The sequence below is a fragment of the Eurypyga helias genome, unplaced genomic scaffold, assembly GCF_000690775.1.
Source record: "Eurypyga helias isolate BGI_N326 unplaced genomic scaffold, ASM69077v1 scaffold1747, whole genome shotgun sequence".
Lineage (NCBI taxonomy): Eukaryota > Metazoa > Chordata > Aves > Eurypygiformes > Eurypygidae > Eurypyga > Eurypyga helias.
The window spans coordinates 62,830-79,442 of NW_010263453.1; the positions used below are offsets into that span (position 1 = coordinate 62,830).

The following is a 16,613-nucleotide window of genomic DNA, read 5'->3' on the forward strand; positions in this document are numbered from 1 at the left end:
ACCGTGCCATACTTTTTGTTGCTAGTATTGACAGCAGTACCAGTTCAATATTGTTGATATAGATCATGTTATGCTGGTAATGCACTGCAGTCTGTGTTCACAATAAAAAGTAACACCTCAACAGTATTTAGTGTATAAATAAACGTTATTTTGGTATGGGCAGAATTTGCATGTCTACCACATCACCTGGCATCACTGAGATGTAAGCTCAGGTGAGGGCCAAGGGCAAATAACAGAGACTGAGCAGGGGTCTGGAGTTAAAGACGCTGGTTGTAGCACTTTCTAAGCTCTCTCCTTCAAGGACACAACATGGCTTTGTGTTAGAACTGACCCTGTACCCAGGTAGCCAGCCCCAGGGGGGATCACATTCAGACGCCTGGCAATGCTTGCACCTGCCTTTGGGGATAGGGAGGGGAAAAAAGTCAGTGCTTTCTCTCTTCCGTGCCTCTTAAAAGCTGGTAACACTAGTGTTGCTGTTCTTATCTTAGTACTGACTACTAAATTTCTTAATCCCACAGGAAATACCTTTTTTGTGAGTTTCATTTAACTTGTGCTAATATAAAGGTAATTTCTCCACTGGAAGCATCAGGGCAATTTACATTAATACTAAGGGGAAGTACTCATCTTTGGTGTCTGACTTATTTCATTTTTCTGCAGAACCTTATGGGATGCATCATTCAGATAAGCGTTTTAAATTATTAGACGCTTTTGAGAAATACATTTTGTCATATCCCAAATATTAGCATGGATCTGTTAGTGGTCTCTGAGCCTTAAAGATAGCTCATACAGCAAGTGGTTAAAAGATGTTGGTGAAGTGTTGGTATGAACCAATTGAGCTTGAAAGTCATTGAAGGCATGTTTGTTGATACTTGACATTAGAAATACCAGCTACCACATGGAAAATGTGATTTAACTGTCTGTTGACTAAACCTGTTAGAGGACTTCCCACCTTCCTCCAATGCCTGTGATCCTGCACAACTTTTCAGATCCTTTCTTTTCCTCCCAGCACCCCCAGCTATAACTATGCACCAAACATGGACAAGCACTGGATCATGCAGTACACGGGGCCCATGCTGCCTATCCACATGGAGTTTACAAACGTCTTGCAGCGCAAACGACTTCAGACCCTGATGTCGGTTGATGACTCTATGGAAAGAAAAAGTGGATACAACCTTATTAGTTGGTAACAAAATTAAATTAATTCCTCTTTATCTGCACCAACCACAGAGTGGGGAGAGCCCTTGGGCTACAAAGAATTACTCTGCATATCCCAAATAGAAATGAATTCTTGTTCTCTGCAACATAGTGCCAAGCTCCTCGCTTGCTTCTTTTAATTGCTGCTTGAATAAATTGGTAAGATTTTTAAAAGGGAAAAGTCACTGGGCCTAATATAAAGCCTGGTATTAACAGAAGATACATCACCCGCGTGTACACATGGTTAGACACAGGTGCGCACATGACAACTTCTATTCATTTCACACACTCCCTTCACAGTTCATCCTTCAGCTGCAATCTGGGAACTGGCAAATCACAGCAACTCAGGTGTCAGTCTGCTAGTGTTTGTAGAAGTTGGGCAGTGCAATGCACAGCTAATTATAGGTAATGTGATACATGAACTATGAGGTGTACTTTGCATGACTTTTTGTTCAAAAATCAAGCACCATGACCAAAGATCTTCCCCCAGAGAGATTTCTTTAAACTTTAATAAAAATTTACAGCCTTTTCCCAAGCCCACAACTGTAAGGAATGAAAAAGTTGTAGACTAACACAGTAAATCAAATCTGAGTACCATTTGCCATAAAGCTGTAGCAGACTTCTTTTCCCAGGCTGTGTTTGAGTACACAATGACTTTGGGACATGCTAATGCAACTACATTAGTAGTACCATATTTTGCTATTTAATTTTCTGGACCTGTTTAATTTTCCCCTCTGTCAAATATGGAATTTAACTTTTAAGTCAATTTTTTTAGCAGCACAGTAAAGATGAGGTGTAAAAATGTCCATCCCCAGATTGTCCATTTCAACCACCTCATGGATTTCATGTTTGGTTCTGTGAATTTAAGGGAGTAAAATGATGGTTATGCATGATTATACACAAATAATTTACATTTAATTGAGAGATTTTCCTATGCTGTGTTGCAGTTATACCAAATGCTTGCAGAGATGGGAGAACTGGAGAATACCTACATTATTTATACTGCTGACCATGGTTACCATATCGGGCAGTTCGGACTGGTCAAGGGGAAGTCAATGCCGTATGACTTTGATATTCGAGTTCCTTTCTTTATTCGTGGTCCAAGTGTAGAGCCGGGATCAGTGTACGTTCTCTTATGTCTCTAGCACAGCTGTTGAACCTAATGTAAAATATCTCTAAGAGCACGTAATTATCATTCTGTCTAGCTTAATTTGATAAAGGATGCCCTCTTATTGCTGAGCAATGAATCTTATAAAGAGGCACATCTTTAATTTTGCATATGATGAATAAGTTACAATGCAGATGAGAAAATTGTATAATGCCTAGTCCTATAGGGTTGGGCTTTGGGGTTTGCTTTTAAAAAGTAGGTGCTCATCTTTACTGCTTGCCTTCTGGATTAGCAGAATGGACGGCATCATGGCCTCATTGTCAATGAGAGCAGTGTGGCTACTGCACCTCCTTGTTCTATTGTGCTTAGCTTTTCCTTTGTGATGGCAGTCTGCAGTACTGGCCTGTCGTTCTGAGTTGTAGACTTCAAAGAGTATTTTCTAAACTTAGCGCTTCTGTACAGCTTTACATCTTCAAAGCCGTGATAAACATTAATTACCATTCTATTTCCAAGAGAATGTGAAGACTTACTAATCGAACACATGACAACTATGACCTTTTCTGCTGATTTGCAGAGTGCCTCAGATAGTTCTGAATATTGATCTCGCTCCAACAATTCTGGATATAGCAGGACTTGACACGCCTCCAGATATGGATGGCAAATCTGTCCTTAAGCTTCTGGATGTGGAAAGACCAGGAAACAGGTGGGTCCCAGCATTTTTTTTTAGCCAGTTCAGAAGCAAACACCTAAGTAAGTCAACAACGGAGTGGAAAAAGAGATTCTGTGAAAATGAGCTGTGTCATGCCAACAACCACAGCTTTCACATTTGAAGAGTCTCTTAAAGAGTGCATCTATAAAATTACAGGTACTTATAAGTGGAGAGGTGGTTTTTTTAAATAAATTGTTAACACTAGCAGTGCTATACATAGGTGCCAGCAGTAAATATTATTATTTTGCTTTCAGGTTTCGAACAAACAAGAAGACCAAAATTTGGCGTGACACATTCCTGGTGGAAAGAGGGTAATTATTAGGGGTGAGAGAGTTTTGGGAGAGCCTGCCTGCTGGGAACATTCTCTTGTACATGCTTTCCTTTCTGCTTCCTCCTCTTTCTTTTTATGGTCAGCAAAGCAGTAAATTTTGCAAGCAAACTTACAGGCCTGACTTGTTTCTTAGTTTCCCACCATGGGCTTTGCAAGCTGCGGTGCTCCCAAATCCCTACCTCTGAAGAAATTCAAAAGCGTGCTTTTCTGGTGACTCCTAGACTGTACCTACTCTTTCTCTAATATTGTATTTGTGCCCACTTATGTCATCGCCTGTCTCATTTTCTTACCAAATCTCTGTTTCAAATCCAGCTGTGCAGAATCCTCTTATCAACTGATTTTGTACTTTCTTTCACATATCAGAAGCATTCTTTATTTTTGTTCTAGCTAAGAAAAGACTTATGTGTAAATGAGATTTATGACAATGACTGCTCCTCTTTTCACTGCTACCTTTTCACACGCTCTCACCTTTCCAATTACTGCTGTGAAAATTTTATCTGGGTAAAAATTTTACAGTAATTTCCTCATTACACTTCATGGCCTTACAAATTATGGAAATCTTGTGTGATATATTACAAAACAGTGGATATAATATATATGTAATATATAAGATACAGCCAAGCTAGTGCTGAATGAATATGCAAGCTCTGTAGTATCTTCAGCTGGGCTTTTCAGCCAGATGAGTAGTATTTCAGCAGGTTTTGTTTTGTGAAAAAACATGCATTTCTGTATGAATGGTGCTGAACTGTATCAGTTAGACAAATTTCAGCAGCCCTTATTTCTCTTTGGGTAATTTCTAGTAACTCACCTGTACATGACCTACACTGAAGGTCAGTAACAGAAATGTGGGGATTCTTTTCCCTGAGAAGACATTAAATCTTCAAGTAACTTTGCTATTCCATTTAAATTCATCATCTCTAGAGTTTAGAAGAATGTATCTAAAATATTCAACCTTTTTCTTTTTTTTAAAGCAAATTTCTACGCAAGAAGGAGGAACCCAACAAAACCACCCAGCAGTCTAATCAACTACCAAAATACGAGCGAGTGAAAGAATTATGCCAACAAGCAAGATACCAGACAGCCTGTGAACAACCAGGACAGGTAAGCCACAAGCAACTGCAGTCATCTAGGTGCCACAGGGAAATATGTGTTTTTCACTATAGGTGAAAGGAATTCGAAGAATATGGCATTTGGAAGACAGCTAAAAGACCGTTGTTCTGGATATCTTCAGAGCAAAGAAAACCAGAAATAAATTGCTCTAAGTAACAGCTCAATTTAAGGCATTGGAGTGCTGGTCCTTAGTTTGCTGTCTCAGTACAGGGCTTACGGTAAAACTCCCATGCTCAAATATAACATGAGATGACTACTTTTTCTTTCATTCAGTGTATTGCTAAATATGCAAGATAATTCAATTATAATTATGGAAAAGGGAGAGAACCTTTTGAGCAGTGAAACTTGCACTCACTGAGCTAATTCAGAGTTACTGAAGCAAACTGGTTAGTCCTACCATTACACATGGTTTCTTTTGCTTGGATGAAAAACTGGACAACTCATTTGGTAATTTCATGCTTTATTATTTATTGAAACACCATTAATAGAAAGGTGCCCTTGTTCAGAAATGCTTGCAGTTTAAAGTCACTGTAAGGATTCAGACCACTGTCTGAATATCCATAACCAAATGTTACTTTTTCTTCTTGTAGCCTTAATAATTTCAGTATAACACTGGACTGATACAAAGGTCTAATTGCCTGCTTATAAAACATGAAGTTACTGCACCCCTGACTAGTATGCCTACACCTGCAGCTCTGTAGTGCGTATATGAGGAGGGAGCTAAATAAAGAAAAAGTGAGACTCACTCCAAATTCTCTTAGATCCATCAGAATTCTTGCTATACCTATGGTAACATATGAAGATGAATTTACTGGGAGATGTGGAAAGGAGCTGTATGCCTTCCCACCGACACCACCTCCAACCAGGCACACACGCTGGAGGCCCCAGGGAGCGGCTCACGCCTGCCCTGCCATCCTCCCCCTCCATCCCCGTCCCCACACACCTCCCCGCAGGAGTGTGAGGCGATTTCTCCCAGGCAGGCGCTTGCGCCTTTCCCTCAGATGTTTGCTCAGACCACTGCAGCCGGCCGTAAGCCTGGCGCTGTAGTATCGGTGAGCTGTTTTGAACGGGAGCATAAAGCCTCACTGTGCTCCCCTTCCATCCACAGCCACCCATGGTGCATCGCCCCGGGCAGGTAGAGCTCCACACAACAAACTGGAGGGCGCTGGGGAGAGCTCGCTCACTTGGAGCAACTCCCCGTCTCTGCCTTTCCCCTTCTCATTCATGAGAGCGTAGTGTTGCAGTAAATCTCGGTTAATCCCAGACTAGACTGGAATATGTTTTGTCTGGCACATCCTCGGTCAGGTCCTCTGCCGCAGCACTCACCTCACACATGCTCCTTAAACGCGGCCACTTTTGAAGGGATATACACAATATCGCAGTCTCACCCAAGGGCAAAGTTTTCTGGAGTTCAAACACTGCCATTGTAAACAGAGATTAAATTTGAAAAACTGAACATTTTTATAAAAACTTAAGGAGATCAGTGGAGTAATTTAGACAGTTAGACGCTAAAATGTTTAGTTTTAAAATACCAAAATATTTTCTTTGCAATTATTTCTTATATTTATTACCTCTTGTGCCAAAATTCAGGTTTGGAATAACTTTACTTTTCCACATGTGAATAGAAAGGTTAAGTGTCCTGACCAGACATCACACCTGAAGCGGTAGGAAACATTGCTCACAGCCCTGTTCCCAGCCCATGGAGGTAGACTTGTCTTTCCATCCCATACTGGTGAATCCTGTTTGATCAAAGGGTGGAGAGAGAAGGCCTTGAGCCAGCAAGGAGCTTACGAGAGCACTGATGTTTCATAGTGGCTCTCCCACCTACCAACTCCCACTGAGGCCCTTTAAATGCTGAAGATACACCAGCTCCACAGAGCCCAGCAGCCATGCTTCATGGATGAAAGACAAGGCTGAACTGACATCTTAAAGACTAGTTTACAGACATAGCCATCAGTGCATATAAATTATTTTCTAAGGCAGAAGGTAGTCCCTGATACTTCTAACATCCCGAATGCTTCTTGCAGCGATGCCAAAGTTAAATAGGCCTGCAGAAACCTCCCGTTGGTTAGAGCTATATGCAGTGCTTAAAAAGTTAAATAGGCCCGCAGAAACCTCCCATTGGTTAGAGCTATATGCAGTGCTTACAGGGAAGTCAGCGTAGAATAGGAATGGTATGAATTTAAAGAGCAACACTGGAAACAGTAGGAACATCAGCAAGGCATCACAGTGTGAAAGAAGTGTCCACAGGATTCTTCACATGTAGAAAAGTACTTAAAATTAAAAGCCAATAGGCCAAATAATTTTACTTAAGCCCGAATGTTTTCCAAAGTGCAATATGAGGCATCATAGTTTAACATGAGGTTCCTCCAGCAGATTTCCCCTGGTCATTTTGCACCTCTTGGAATAGAGAAAGAAGAAATATTATTATGTGGGTCTTCACTTTGTTTTATCTTTTGAGATTAGTATCATTAATATAAATTACGTAGGTACATATATAGAAAAAAATAATTTGATGATTTATAATACTTAAATGTAGGCATTTAATGTAATTGGTTGGAGTTAACACCACTTAAATTAAAATCACCTTCACAGAATGAGTGATTGCTGGCAGATTTTTAAATAATGAGGTTTCTGGTCTGTGGGAAGTTGCTGCTAAATGCCTGGAACTAAGAATAATCATTTGCTGAATTAATACACCAATGTACTCTCTAGTACATTTAGAGTTTGTTCTTTATTTTCATTTACTTTAGTCAATAGCTGGTTCTTTTGAAAAAGGAACACAAATGGGAATTGAAAAATAAGAAAATTTGGGTTTCCTCTATTGAAATGAGGTGTGATCCTGAGACATACTAGTTCAAAAATCTCCAAGGATATGGTACTAAGGAAAATAATTGCTTCTGTTTATTTTCTATTTAATAAGCAACACCACAATTTAAGCAAACAAACAAAAAAAAACCCCAAAAATTATAGTAAAGACATTTTTTAATTAAAAGTTTCAAATTTTCTTTTTTTTTTCTATGCTCAGTGTCTATCGGAAAGCAGGTAAACATTAAAAAAGTAGAAAAAAAGAAAATAATAAATATCTGTATAATTCCTATGACTATTCCATATTTTTTTTTAAGTTTTAAATGACTGCTTGCCAAAAAGGGATAGGAAATTTCAATTATACATTACATTTAGCTGCAAATCAGCAAAGTTTATGGGTTCAAAAAAACTTTTTGATTCATTAAGAAAAAATAGTTGCAAAATGCATATGAAACATTAAGTCAAACTGATTTCACCACAAGTTGTTTTTTTTTAAATTTAATGCTTTAGCACCACTGACAGATTACATCACTTTCACTGTGGAACACCCTCCCCTTGCTATTTTCCATAATCCCCTTTATGGGAGGACAGTTTCCAAGAGTTCCCTCACCTCCTTGAGAACATATCAGCATCAAGATGTGCACAACTGCATGGATATGTTCACTTTTGAATTCTCTTCAGCCAGTCATTAACCGGGGTCTTACGGAGGAGAGGGCCGTGCCTGCTGAGCTGCCCTGCACAGCTAGCAGGTCATGGGAAGCGAGTACTCGCCTCTCGTCGGTGTTTGCAGGCTGCAGCTGGAGCCCTCATTTGGGCTGGAAACTCCAGTAGCAGAGGGACTTTGGTAAGCTGGAACAAGTCCGGTGGAGGACCTCAGGGATGGTCCAGAATTATTGAGGAGGGGCAGAGGTTTGTTTAGCCAGGAGAACACAAGGCAAAGGGGGTATCTAATTGCTTCCTTCAACTGTCTAATGGCTAATTAGAGACAAGGCAGATTCAGGCATTTGGAGGTGCACAGTGAAGGGGCTATCAGCAACAGACAGATTGCAGGAAGGGAAAGTCTGACTAGGTGTGTGGAAAAAAAATGGTACCATAAGAATGATTCAGCATTGGATTTAAAAGAGGCTGTGGAAGGTCCATCCAGGAGTACTTTCAAAACCTAATAATGTTGTTCCTACTTTGAGGAGGAGGTTGGTTTAGATGACTTCCAGGTGTTCCTTTCAGCAATTGCACATGCTTTTAATTTTTTGTTTGCTTAATACACGTACTTCAGGATCTCATACTTTCTTCCTTCTCCTTAGCTTCATAACTTGGGAAGTGCTGCTAAGTCTGTCCATCTTGTGAGTTATGGGTCACCTGCCCATATATTTGGATACAGACCAGATTTTGACTTTGACCCTGACCCAGCTCTTGGCCTGCGGTTACCAGCAACACTGTCAACATCACACTCTGTCCAGGTTCAATACCCCTGCAAAGGGAGCAGCGGTGGGGTGGGCTCTCTGTTCAGCTCTGAGGCTTGAGGTGGGACAGAAATTTCCTTTGTAGTCCCTCCTTCACATCCCAGAGAGCATTGCTAGAAATTTTGATGGGAACTGGAGGTTTCCATCATAGTTCACGTGCCAAACTTTTCACCAGTTTATGTGGTGTAATTTACTGAGGTCGCCTGATTGAGCCCAGTTGGTTTAGTAGTTGATGTTGATGGGGTTTAGCACTTAAACGATTTGCATGGGGTGGTTTATATTCCATTGATACATATGTCCCCTCTCAGTTTTACGGTAATAGGTTACACGGTATAGAAATATCTATTCATCTGCAGCATTGCTACCCCTGCTGATGTTTTAAACTGGGGAACAATCAGTGATAAATTTCAACTAAAACTTTGTTAATTTTCCCATAGAGCAGAAATAATAGCATGTGAACCAAAGTTCCTCTGGATTACTACGACCTTATCATGACACAAACCTCCTCTCAGATTTCCACTGAAATAACCTGAGATGAGAATATAAGTTAGTTCAGGAGGTTTAGAGGCAAGCCGCTCTTAAATCCTCTGGCAGGTTATTTTTGTTGAACTCACTCCATCTTCTCACCCATGAAATTCTTCTGGATACTTAGCTAATATCAAATAAAAACATGTTAACTGTGTTTTCATTTATACTTTTTCTTTTCCTCTTCCCTTACCTAAACATGCAATTAATGAGTTGAATTAATTTGTGAGTATTTATTCTTTTTCTCTATACAAGTGTGAGTCATAAGAATTTTCCTGAGGCAGAATTTTGACTTCTGGGACTTAACATTGTTTCCCAGATAGGAGTTACCTTTCGAGGTCTTACGACTGATAGGCTGTGTGTCTCCAGTGTACTGTTCAATCCATTATTTATAATCAGTATCAAATCCATAGCCAAACATGCATTTTCATCCTCTTATAAAAATTACACAAACCACAACCTTATTTTAAAATATTCCCAACAGGAGGCAAAAAAACCCACCCTCCCAAAACGAAGAGTGTGAAGTTTTGTGTTTAAAATTTCAGCTCTTAGGTTGGATGATTCAGCAACCAAACCCAGACGTAAGTGTGTTTATTTTATGGGCATACATCTCCTACCAGCTGCTCGGCATTACCTGCCAGTTTGTGAACCGCAAAGGTCTGAAACTTGTGAAGATCTGTGGTCTGCTACCAGCTCCAGCGAGCACTGACAGTGGGCAGAACAGAAAAATGCATTGTGCTGCCCGTGTTTGTATGACACACATACCCATGAACAAAAACCGAGCTAAGAAGGTATAATGCCATAAACCGCTGACCTTCCTTGTGCTCTTTTTTCACGCTCTTCAGCTTTAGAGATGCAGAATATTGTGTTTCCTCCTGAGGAAGTGCATCCCAAATCTGCCCTAAAGAAATAATGTTCCAGTTGGAGAATACAGTTGACGACTCTACAGTGAGATTTTAGTTAGATTAGGTCACAATATATTTTACAGTGATTTAAGGCTTTACAGGTAGTCACTGGAGACATGTTGCTGAATCCAAGCATCAGCTCTGCAGTAAATGTGTACGATTCTCCTGGCTCTGATCCAAAGAGTGTGTTATGTGGTCTCTACGTACCTCTTATTTCTCTCATATCTTCTGTCATTTTAAAATCTAGCATAAGAATTTAATATATTGTTCATATTCATTTTTATCATGTTATCATATCAGCCTTCAGACAAAAGCCTGTCTATTTGTAATGCTAAAAGAGCACTTGCCATCAATCAGCTTACAGATAATATTGTAAATTAAATTAGAGTGGGGTTTATAAGGTGTAGTCTGGTTTGGCTCAAGTATCTATGTTCTCATAAAATAAGTATCACAGACCATACATTTGTGAAGGTCAGCTTTATGACCAGCTGTGGGGTATGAATAAGAAAGACATAAGCCAGTAAGAGCTGGCCAGAAGCGTCAGATGGCTGGCCAGCAACAGACCCCGAGCACCCGCTAGAACCCAACTAAGGCTGAGAGAGTTGGGCTTGTTCAGCTGGAGAAGAGAAGGCTCCAGGGAGACCTTATTGCAGCCTTCCAGTACCTGAAGGGTCTACAAGGAAGCTGGGGGAGGACTTTTTACAAGGTCCTGTAGTGACAGGACAAAGGATAATGGGTTTAAATTGAAAGTGAGGAGGTTTAGATTGGATATCAGGAAGAAATTCTTCACAGAGAGGGTGATGAGGCACTGGAACAGGGTGCCCAGAGAAGCTGTGGATGCCCCATCCCTGGAAGTGTTCAAGGCCAGGCTGGATGAGGCTTTGAGCAACCTGGTCTAGTGGAAGGTGTCCCTGCCCATGGCCAGGGAGGTGGGAACTAGGTGATCTTTAAGGTCCCTTCCAACCCAAACCATTCTATGAGTCTATGATTCTATGATATGGCATATAAACATCTCTCGTGGATCTTCCTGGTTTCAGACCAACCTCCTGATGCCTGCAGGAGTCAAAAGCCACTGGTGATCAGCCTGTTTTACCAGAACATCAGTTTAAAGCTGGCTCTTCTTTGCCACCTGCTCATTGATGACACCTTTTTTTAATCATAATTCAGCAGAGCATCTACACACAGGCTTAACTAGAAGCATATGTTTTTGGGAGCAGTCATGTGCTTGAAACTAAGTGCATACTCCAGTGCTTTCGCAAACAGCTCTTGCAGCTATTGCTCTCTTTAGACACGGCAAAGTCATCCCTCATAGTTGACAGAAATATGCCTGCAACATAGTTGCTCAAGAATTCTTAGGAATTGCCAGAAATTATGTTATCCCTTGTTAAAATACCGTTTGGTTTATGAGTTAAAACCAAATACGAAGATAAGATCCTTTATCTCTAAAAATAATCCTTCAAAGCATGGTATTTCATATTTCAGCCTAAATATTTCACATTTCAGCCTAAATATTTAAGTTTTCTATTAAACAGAGAGCAGCTCTTTCCAGATTTGACAATTCTTCCAACCTAAGCCATTCTTAATCCGATGTACCACCTATATTCTAGATAAAATCCAGAGATATTCTAGTCTGGGAAGATCACTGGTTTCACTGGTTTCATCTCTTTTAATGAATGACTGTGTTCATCATTTTTACCACCATCTTATCAGTGTTCCCTAACAGAAAAACGTTTTAGTAGAACAGCACCTTAAGAAACAAAGTTATGTCCCAAAAATGTATAGACAGAAAACACAGATTATGCAAGAATAATTTTTAGCACTTTGAGGTTCTTTTCAGGTTTTATTTTTGCAGAGTTTCTATTCTAAAGTATTCAGCGAAAAATAGTGCAAATTAAGTCCTCTTCAAATGAAATATGTATGACCCAATAGTATCTGATTATTAACAGTATACCTATTTATAACTGAAAGTCTAAATTTATCCTTTTCATCAGCCTCTATTTGTTTGCACTTGAGAGTGGACATTTATTGGATAATAACTGAAGTCTGTTGATGTTTTGTTGTAACTACAGAGAAGCTAATAGATCTGGTAGAGAATGTTATGGAGGTGAAATATCTGATATCTTGAGCTAAGTGCCTACACTTCTAAAGCTGACAATGCAGTCCATGCATTTTTTATAAACTGGAGAACTGCTATAACTGTGACAGTTAAAATCAATCTTGCCTAGACGTCAAGATTGCAAAGTTGTGTAGTCTGTAAACTTGCTAGGCTATTTTCTCTTTCTTCCATTTCTTAAACATTGTGAAGTAGCTCAAAATTGGAAAATTTCATAGAGTTATACAATGATTCATTTCTCTGTTCTCTTTTTCCTACAGTTCTGTCCCTGTATATTTAAGTGAATGTATTTCTGAAGTCTGACATACATTTCCACCTCTAATACTTTGGCTCTTACAGGACAAATCGTTTCCCTACCTGTTGAAACACTAACCATTGCACTTCTGAGGAACACTTTCTCAGGGTTGTAGGCCGTATATAAATAACAACCTTTGAAATTTGAATCACATCTGTAGACTCTGGAGCTGTGCATGTTTCAATAGATGGTGGTCCAGTTATGAGGCAGTGGTGCAAAAACTGGGATCTGTCATTCTGGGAGGTGTCAACCCAGTTCTAAACTGAAGAAGTAGATTTTTCTTCCACAAAAATGCAGCAATTACAAATTCCCTGAGTAAACCTGGCACACCATCCCTGTTAAACAGCTGCACTCACATGCAATGTTCAGACACTGCTGAGATGTAACAGCGTAGATTAATATTTCCAGGAGCCCTTGTCAAGACCAGGGTTCATGACTGCTCTTGGGGAATGCATAGAGGACATGGCCTTAGCCCACAAACATTTCTCACTATTCAGGTCCAGTTCAGCAGAAATAAGCTGCTGCTGCTCTGTACTATTTACCATACCCAGCTAATTACAGGGCACTTTTCAATATGCTGTGTGACATGGCCTCTTTGAATGGCTCAAAGAAACCAAAAACTCAGTTCTTATTGTGGCAGCACAACCCTAAACTGGACTCCCTTGCCGGTACTATCACACCAGGCCCCCTGACACTCACCCAGATCTGGTTACTGCTAATAGAGGAAAACATCACACACATACTCAGCCCATGATGGCATTTTCATCTAAATTGTTTTCAAATTTAGATCATGCCTTTCAAAACAGGAATAAAGGGAACTGAAATCTTGAATACACATTTAAATTCATGAACTCTTCATTTTTATGCTTTATCTTAACATTCCCTAGGCTGAGCAATAATACTCAGAGTCAGTCATACATTACCAAAATGAAAAAACACCTGTAAAAATATTGTCACCGTGTTACATTTCTGGTTGCATGTTTTTCAGGGTTTCATAGCTTTGTGATAAAATCTGACAAGATATTTAACACTGAAGTGTTTACTGCAAATACTAGGTAATTACATTTCACAGAAATCCTTAGCTTGCCTACTCTTGACACCTTTCATAAATTGTCTAATTAATTTCCCTTCTATATAAGGGGGCAGGAACTCTCTCAAAGCTGTCACAGTCTATTAACTAAACAAAGTTGATTTGAAATCCTGATAAGTGGATATTTACAGTGCAGCACATCACAATGGTTCATGCCAAATGTATATTTCCATGCCTTAATTATATTCAGTAATGAAATAGACTGACTTAATTTTAAGGCAGCGGCACAAACTGATTAATACCAGGAAATTGAGACCCAAGGTAGTTATCAAGTCATTTGCTGTTGTCTTGCTCTAAGTCACAACTGGAGCCATGCCAGCAGCAGCGCAAAGCAACCAAATACAAACAATACCCTTTTAACCACTCCATTTGCTCCTTTTTGCCTTTGAAATGACTTTATAAGGGCAAACTTCTACCCCCAGAAGAACATTCTTCATGCCAATGACATCATCTGTGGAAAAGCTCCTGCTGCAGTCTAGTGCTGGCCTCCCCACTGAGGAGCAGGCACATGTACTTATATGTTTAAACTGAAGGTTTGGAAGATCTTAAAGCAGGTTGAGCTCCCAAATTATTAGAATAAGATAGAATAGAATAGAATAGAATAGAATAGAATAGAATAGAATAGTTCAGTTGGAAGGGACTTAGAACAATCTTCTAGTCCACCTGCCTGACCACTTCATGGCTGACCAAAAGGTAAAGCCTGTTATTAAGGGCCTTGTCCAAATGTCTCTTAAAGACTGACAGGCTTGGGGCACCAGCCACCCCTCTTGGAAGCCTGCTCCTGGGTTTGACCACCCTCTCAGTAAGGAAATGCTTCCTGGTGTCCAGTCTGAACCTCCTATGGCACAGCTTTGAACCATTTCCATGGGTCCTATCACGGGATAGCAGGGAGAAGAAATCAGCACCTCCCTCCCCAAGTCCCCATTCCCCTCCTCAGGAAGCTGTAGAGAGCAATGAGGTCACCCCTCATCCTCCTTTTCTCCAAACCAAACAAACCCAAATTCCTCAGCAGCACCTCATAGGATGCTTAGTCCTTTTACACCTTTACCTCTCCTAAGCTGCCTGTGCAATTTGCAGACAGGGGCAGAGAGGGCTCTGGGAAGAGCTGGCAGCCAGCACAAGCAGAGCCAGCCAGGGCCCCGAGGGCATGTGCAGAACAGATCCTGCCAGGTTTGGGGTTGCTATAAACCAGCAAATCTCCTTGCAGCAGGGTAGTCCCACCAGCTCTCAGGTGGAGGTATTCAGGAGTCCTTTGGTATTAAGGATTCTCTTCCACATTTGCTTCCATTCCAAAGTTAAATTTGAGGCTGAAGGAAAACTGGAATTGGGAAGCTGAGGAGAGAGGGAAATAATTGCTGGAGGGTAGGTGATGAAATGAGATGAAAGAAAGAAAAGATGAACCACTGACATTGAAAAAAGCCTGACGCAGGTTGAGTTTCACAACATAACTGGAACGATCTAACAGCTCATTGCAGCCAAATGACAGGGTCCTGCTTTTCCTCTCCCATTAGTTGGTTTTTGTGGTTTGGTTTTTTGTTGGGGTTTTTTGTTGGGGTTTTTGGTTTGTTTGGGTTTTTTGTTTGTTTGGGTTTTTAGTTGAGAAGTCCTCAATTCTGAGTTAGTGTTCTTTTCTCCTGCTGAGGGAGAGACTAAATCAGTGCAGGGGTCCTTAAATCAACATGCAGCCAGAAGCAGGGACTATCTTGTATTCCTATGGCAACAGTGAATTGGTAGATCAGCTTCAGTGTCTTGTGAAACATAATCACAAGACTGAAGGTAAGCATGGGGAAAATAAGAAAATATATACAAATTAAAATTTAATGAAGACATATTTAGTATGTGTATGTACCAATATTTTTTTATTGATGGAGAATTGGGGACCCAGAAACAAAATCTAATAATCATGGACTTCAAAGAATAGTTTGGTATTCATAGCAGGAAGGAAGGTAGAAACAAGGGAGGAGAAGGGGCAGCGCATCAGTCAGAATCTTCTTTTATATGCATTAATGCATTTTATAGATCTAAAGATGAGCAAAAGGACCGTTATGCCTATTACGCTGTCATGGGCAGGGATTCAGGAAAGTTACTCTAAAAATTCCATCTTAGAACTCTGAAGCATCTTTATAATAATGCTTGTAAAGTAAAATTAAAAAAAAATAAAAAAGAGGAACTGAATCATCTTTAATTCCTGTTTTAAACAGAGACCTATTATTGGCCTGTGCTAGACACAGAGAGTCTTGTTCCAATGTTAGTCATAATACTGTTAAAAGTGATCTAAATGGCTATTGAAGCCACTCCTGGAACTTCTTGCTATAATTAATGTTAGACAAAGAGAATATTTATTTTACTTTAAAATGGTGCTTTTGAGACTCATTAAAACCTAGTGCCATATGTTTATAAATGTAACATGTACCCAATGAACACAGGAAATACAGTGGTGCAGTCAGTTCTTATCCTGTAACCGTCTCTGGCTGCGGTAGGAAGAGTACGCCTGCTACTGCAGAATAAAATCCTGCAAAGCGTTATAGCTCTTAGACACCTTTACTTGTAGGACGTCACCTTGTCACTTGTAGGTGTAGGTTTACACTGAGTGTCTGGACATGAGTGTAATTTCTGAGGCAGCCATCAGTTGAGTGCAAGTCTATGGCCAGTACACGCGGTTTACTGTTTGGGATCAGTCGTGACAATCCACAGGCAGCATCTGTGAGCATGGGAACTGCCTTTTACCTCAGCCCACGTGTTAGGCCAGAGAGTGCTGCCATGCTGCTGCAGTCCAGAGCCACGCCAGCTCACTCCTCAGGTAATGAGAGCAGCAAATTTACCTGAGGCTGAGTTTTCTTTCTTCATTCTCCAGTCAGCTGACAGCACACCCGAACAGGCCAGAGCAGCCATTACTTAATGGAAGAGATTTACCGAAAAGTATATGTGTATTGGGTTTGTGTGGTGAGGTTTTGGTAGTGGTGGG

At 40.3% G+C, this 16,613-nt stretch overlaps 1 protein-coding gene across 1 annotated transcript in view; it reads left to right on the plus strand.

Moving 5' to 3' along the window:
* Nucleotides 1–16,613, plus strand: part of LOC104512867 (extracellular sulfatase Sulf-1) — a gene marked incomplete at its 3' end in the record, with an annotated part of 49,992 nt that overhangs the window by 30,351 nt on the left and 3,028 nt on the right. Inside the window, exons 6-10 of the mRNA XM_010156026.1 lie at nt 1,007–1,155; nt 2,140–2,317; nt 2,877–3,005; nt 3,266–3,322; nt 4,314–4,443. Coding sequence (XP_010154328.1) covers nt 1,007–1,155; nt 2,140–2,317; nt 2,877–3,005; nt 3,266–3,322; nt 4,314–4,443 — 643 coding nt within the window. The remainder of the gene's footprint in view (nt 1–1,006; nt 1,156–2,139; nt 2,318–2,876; nt 3,006–3,265; nt 3,323–4,313; nt 4,444–16,613) is intronic.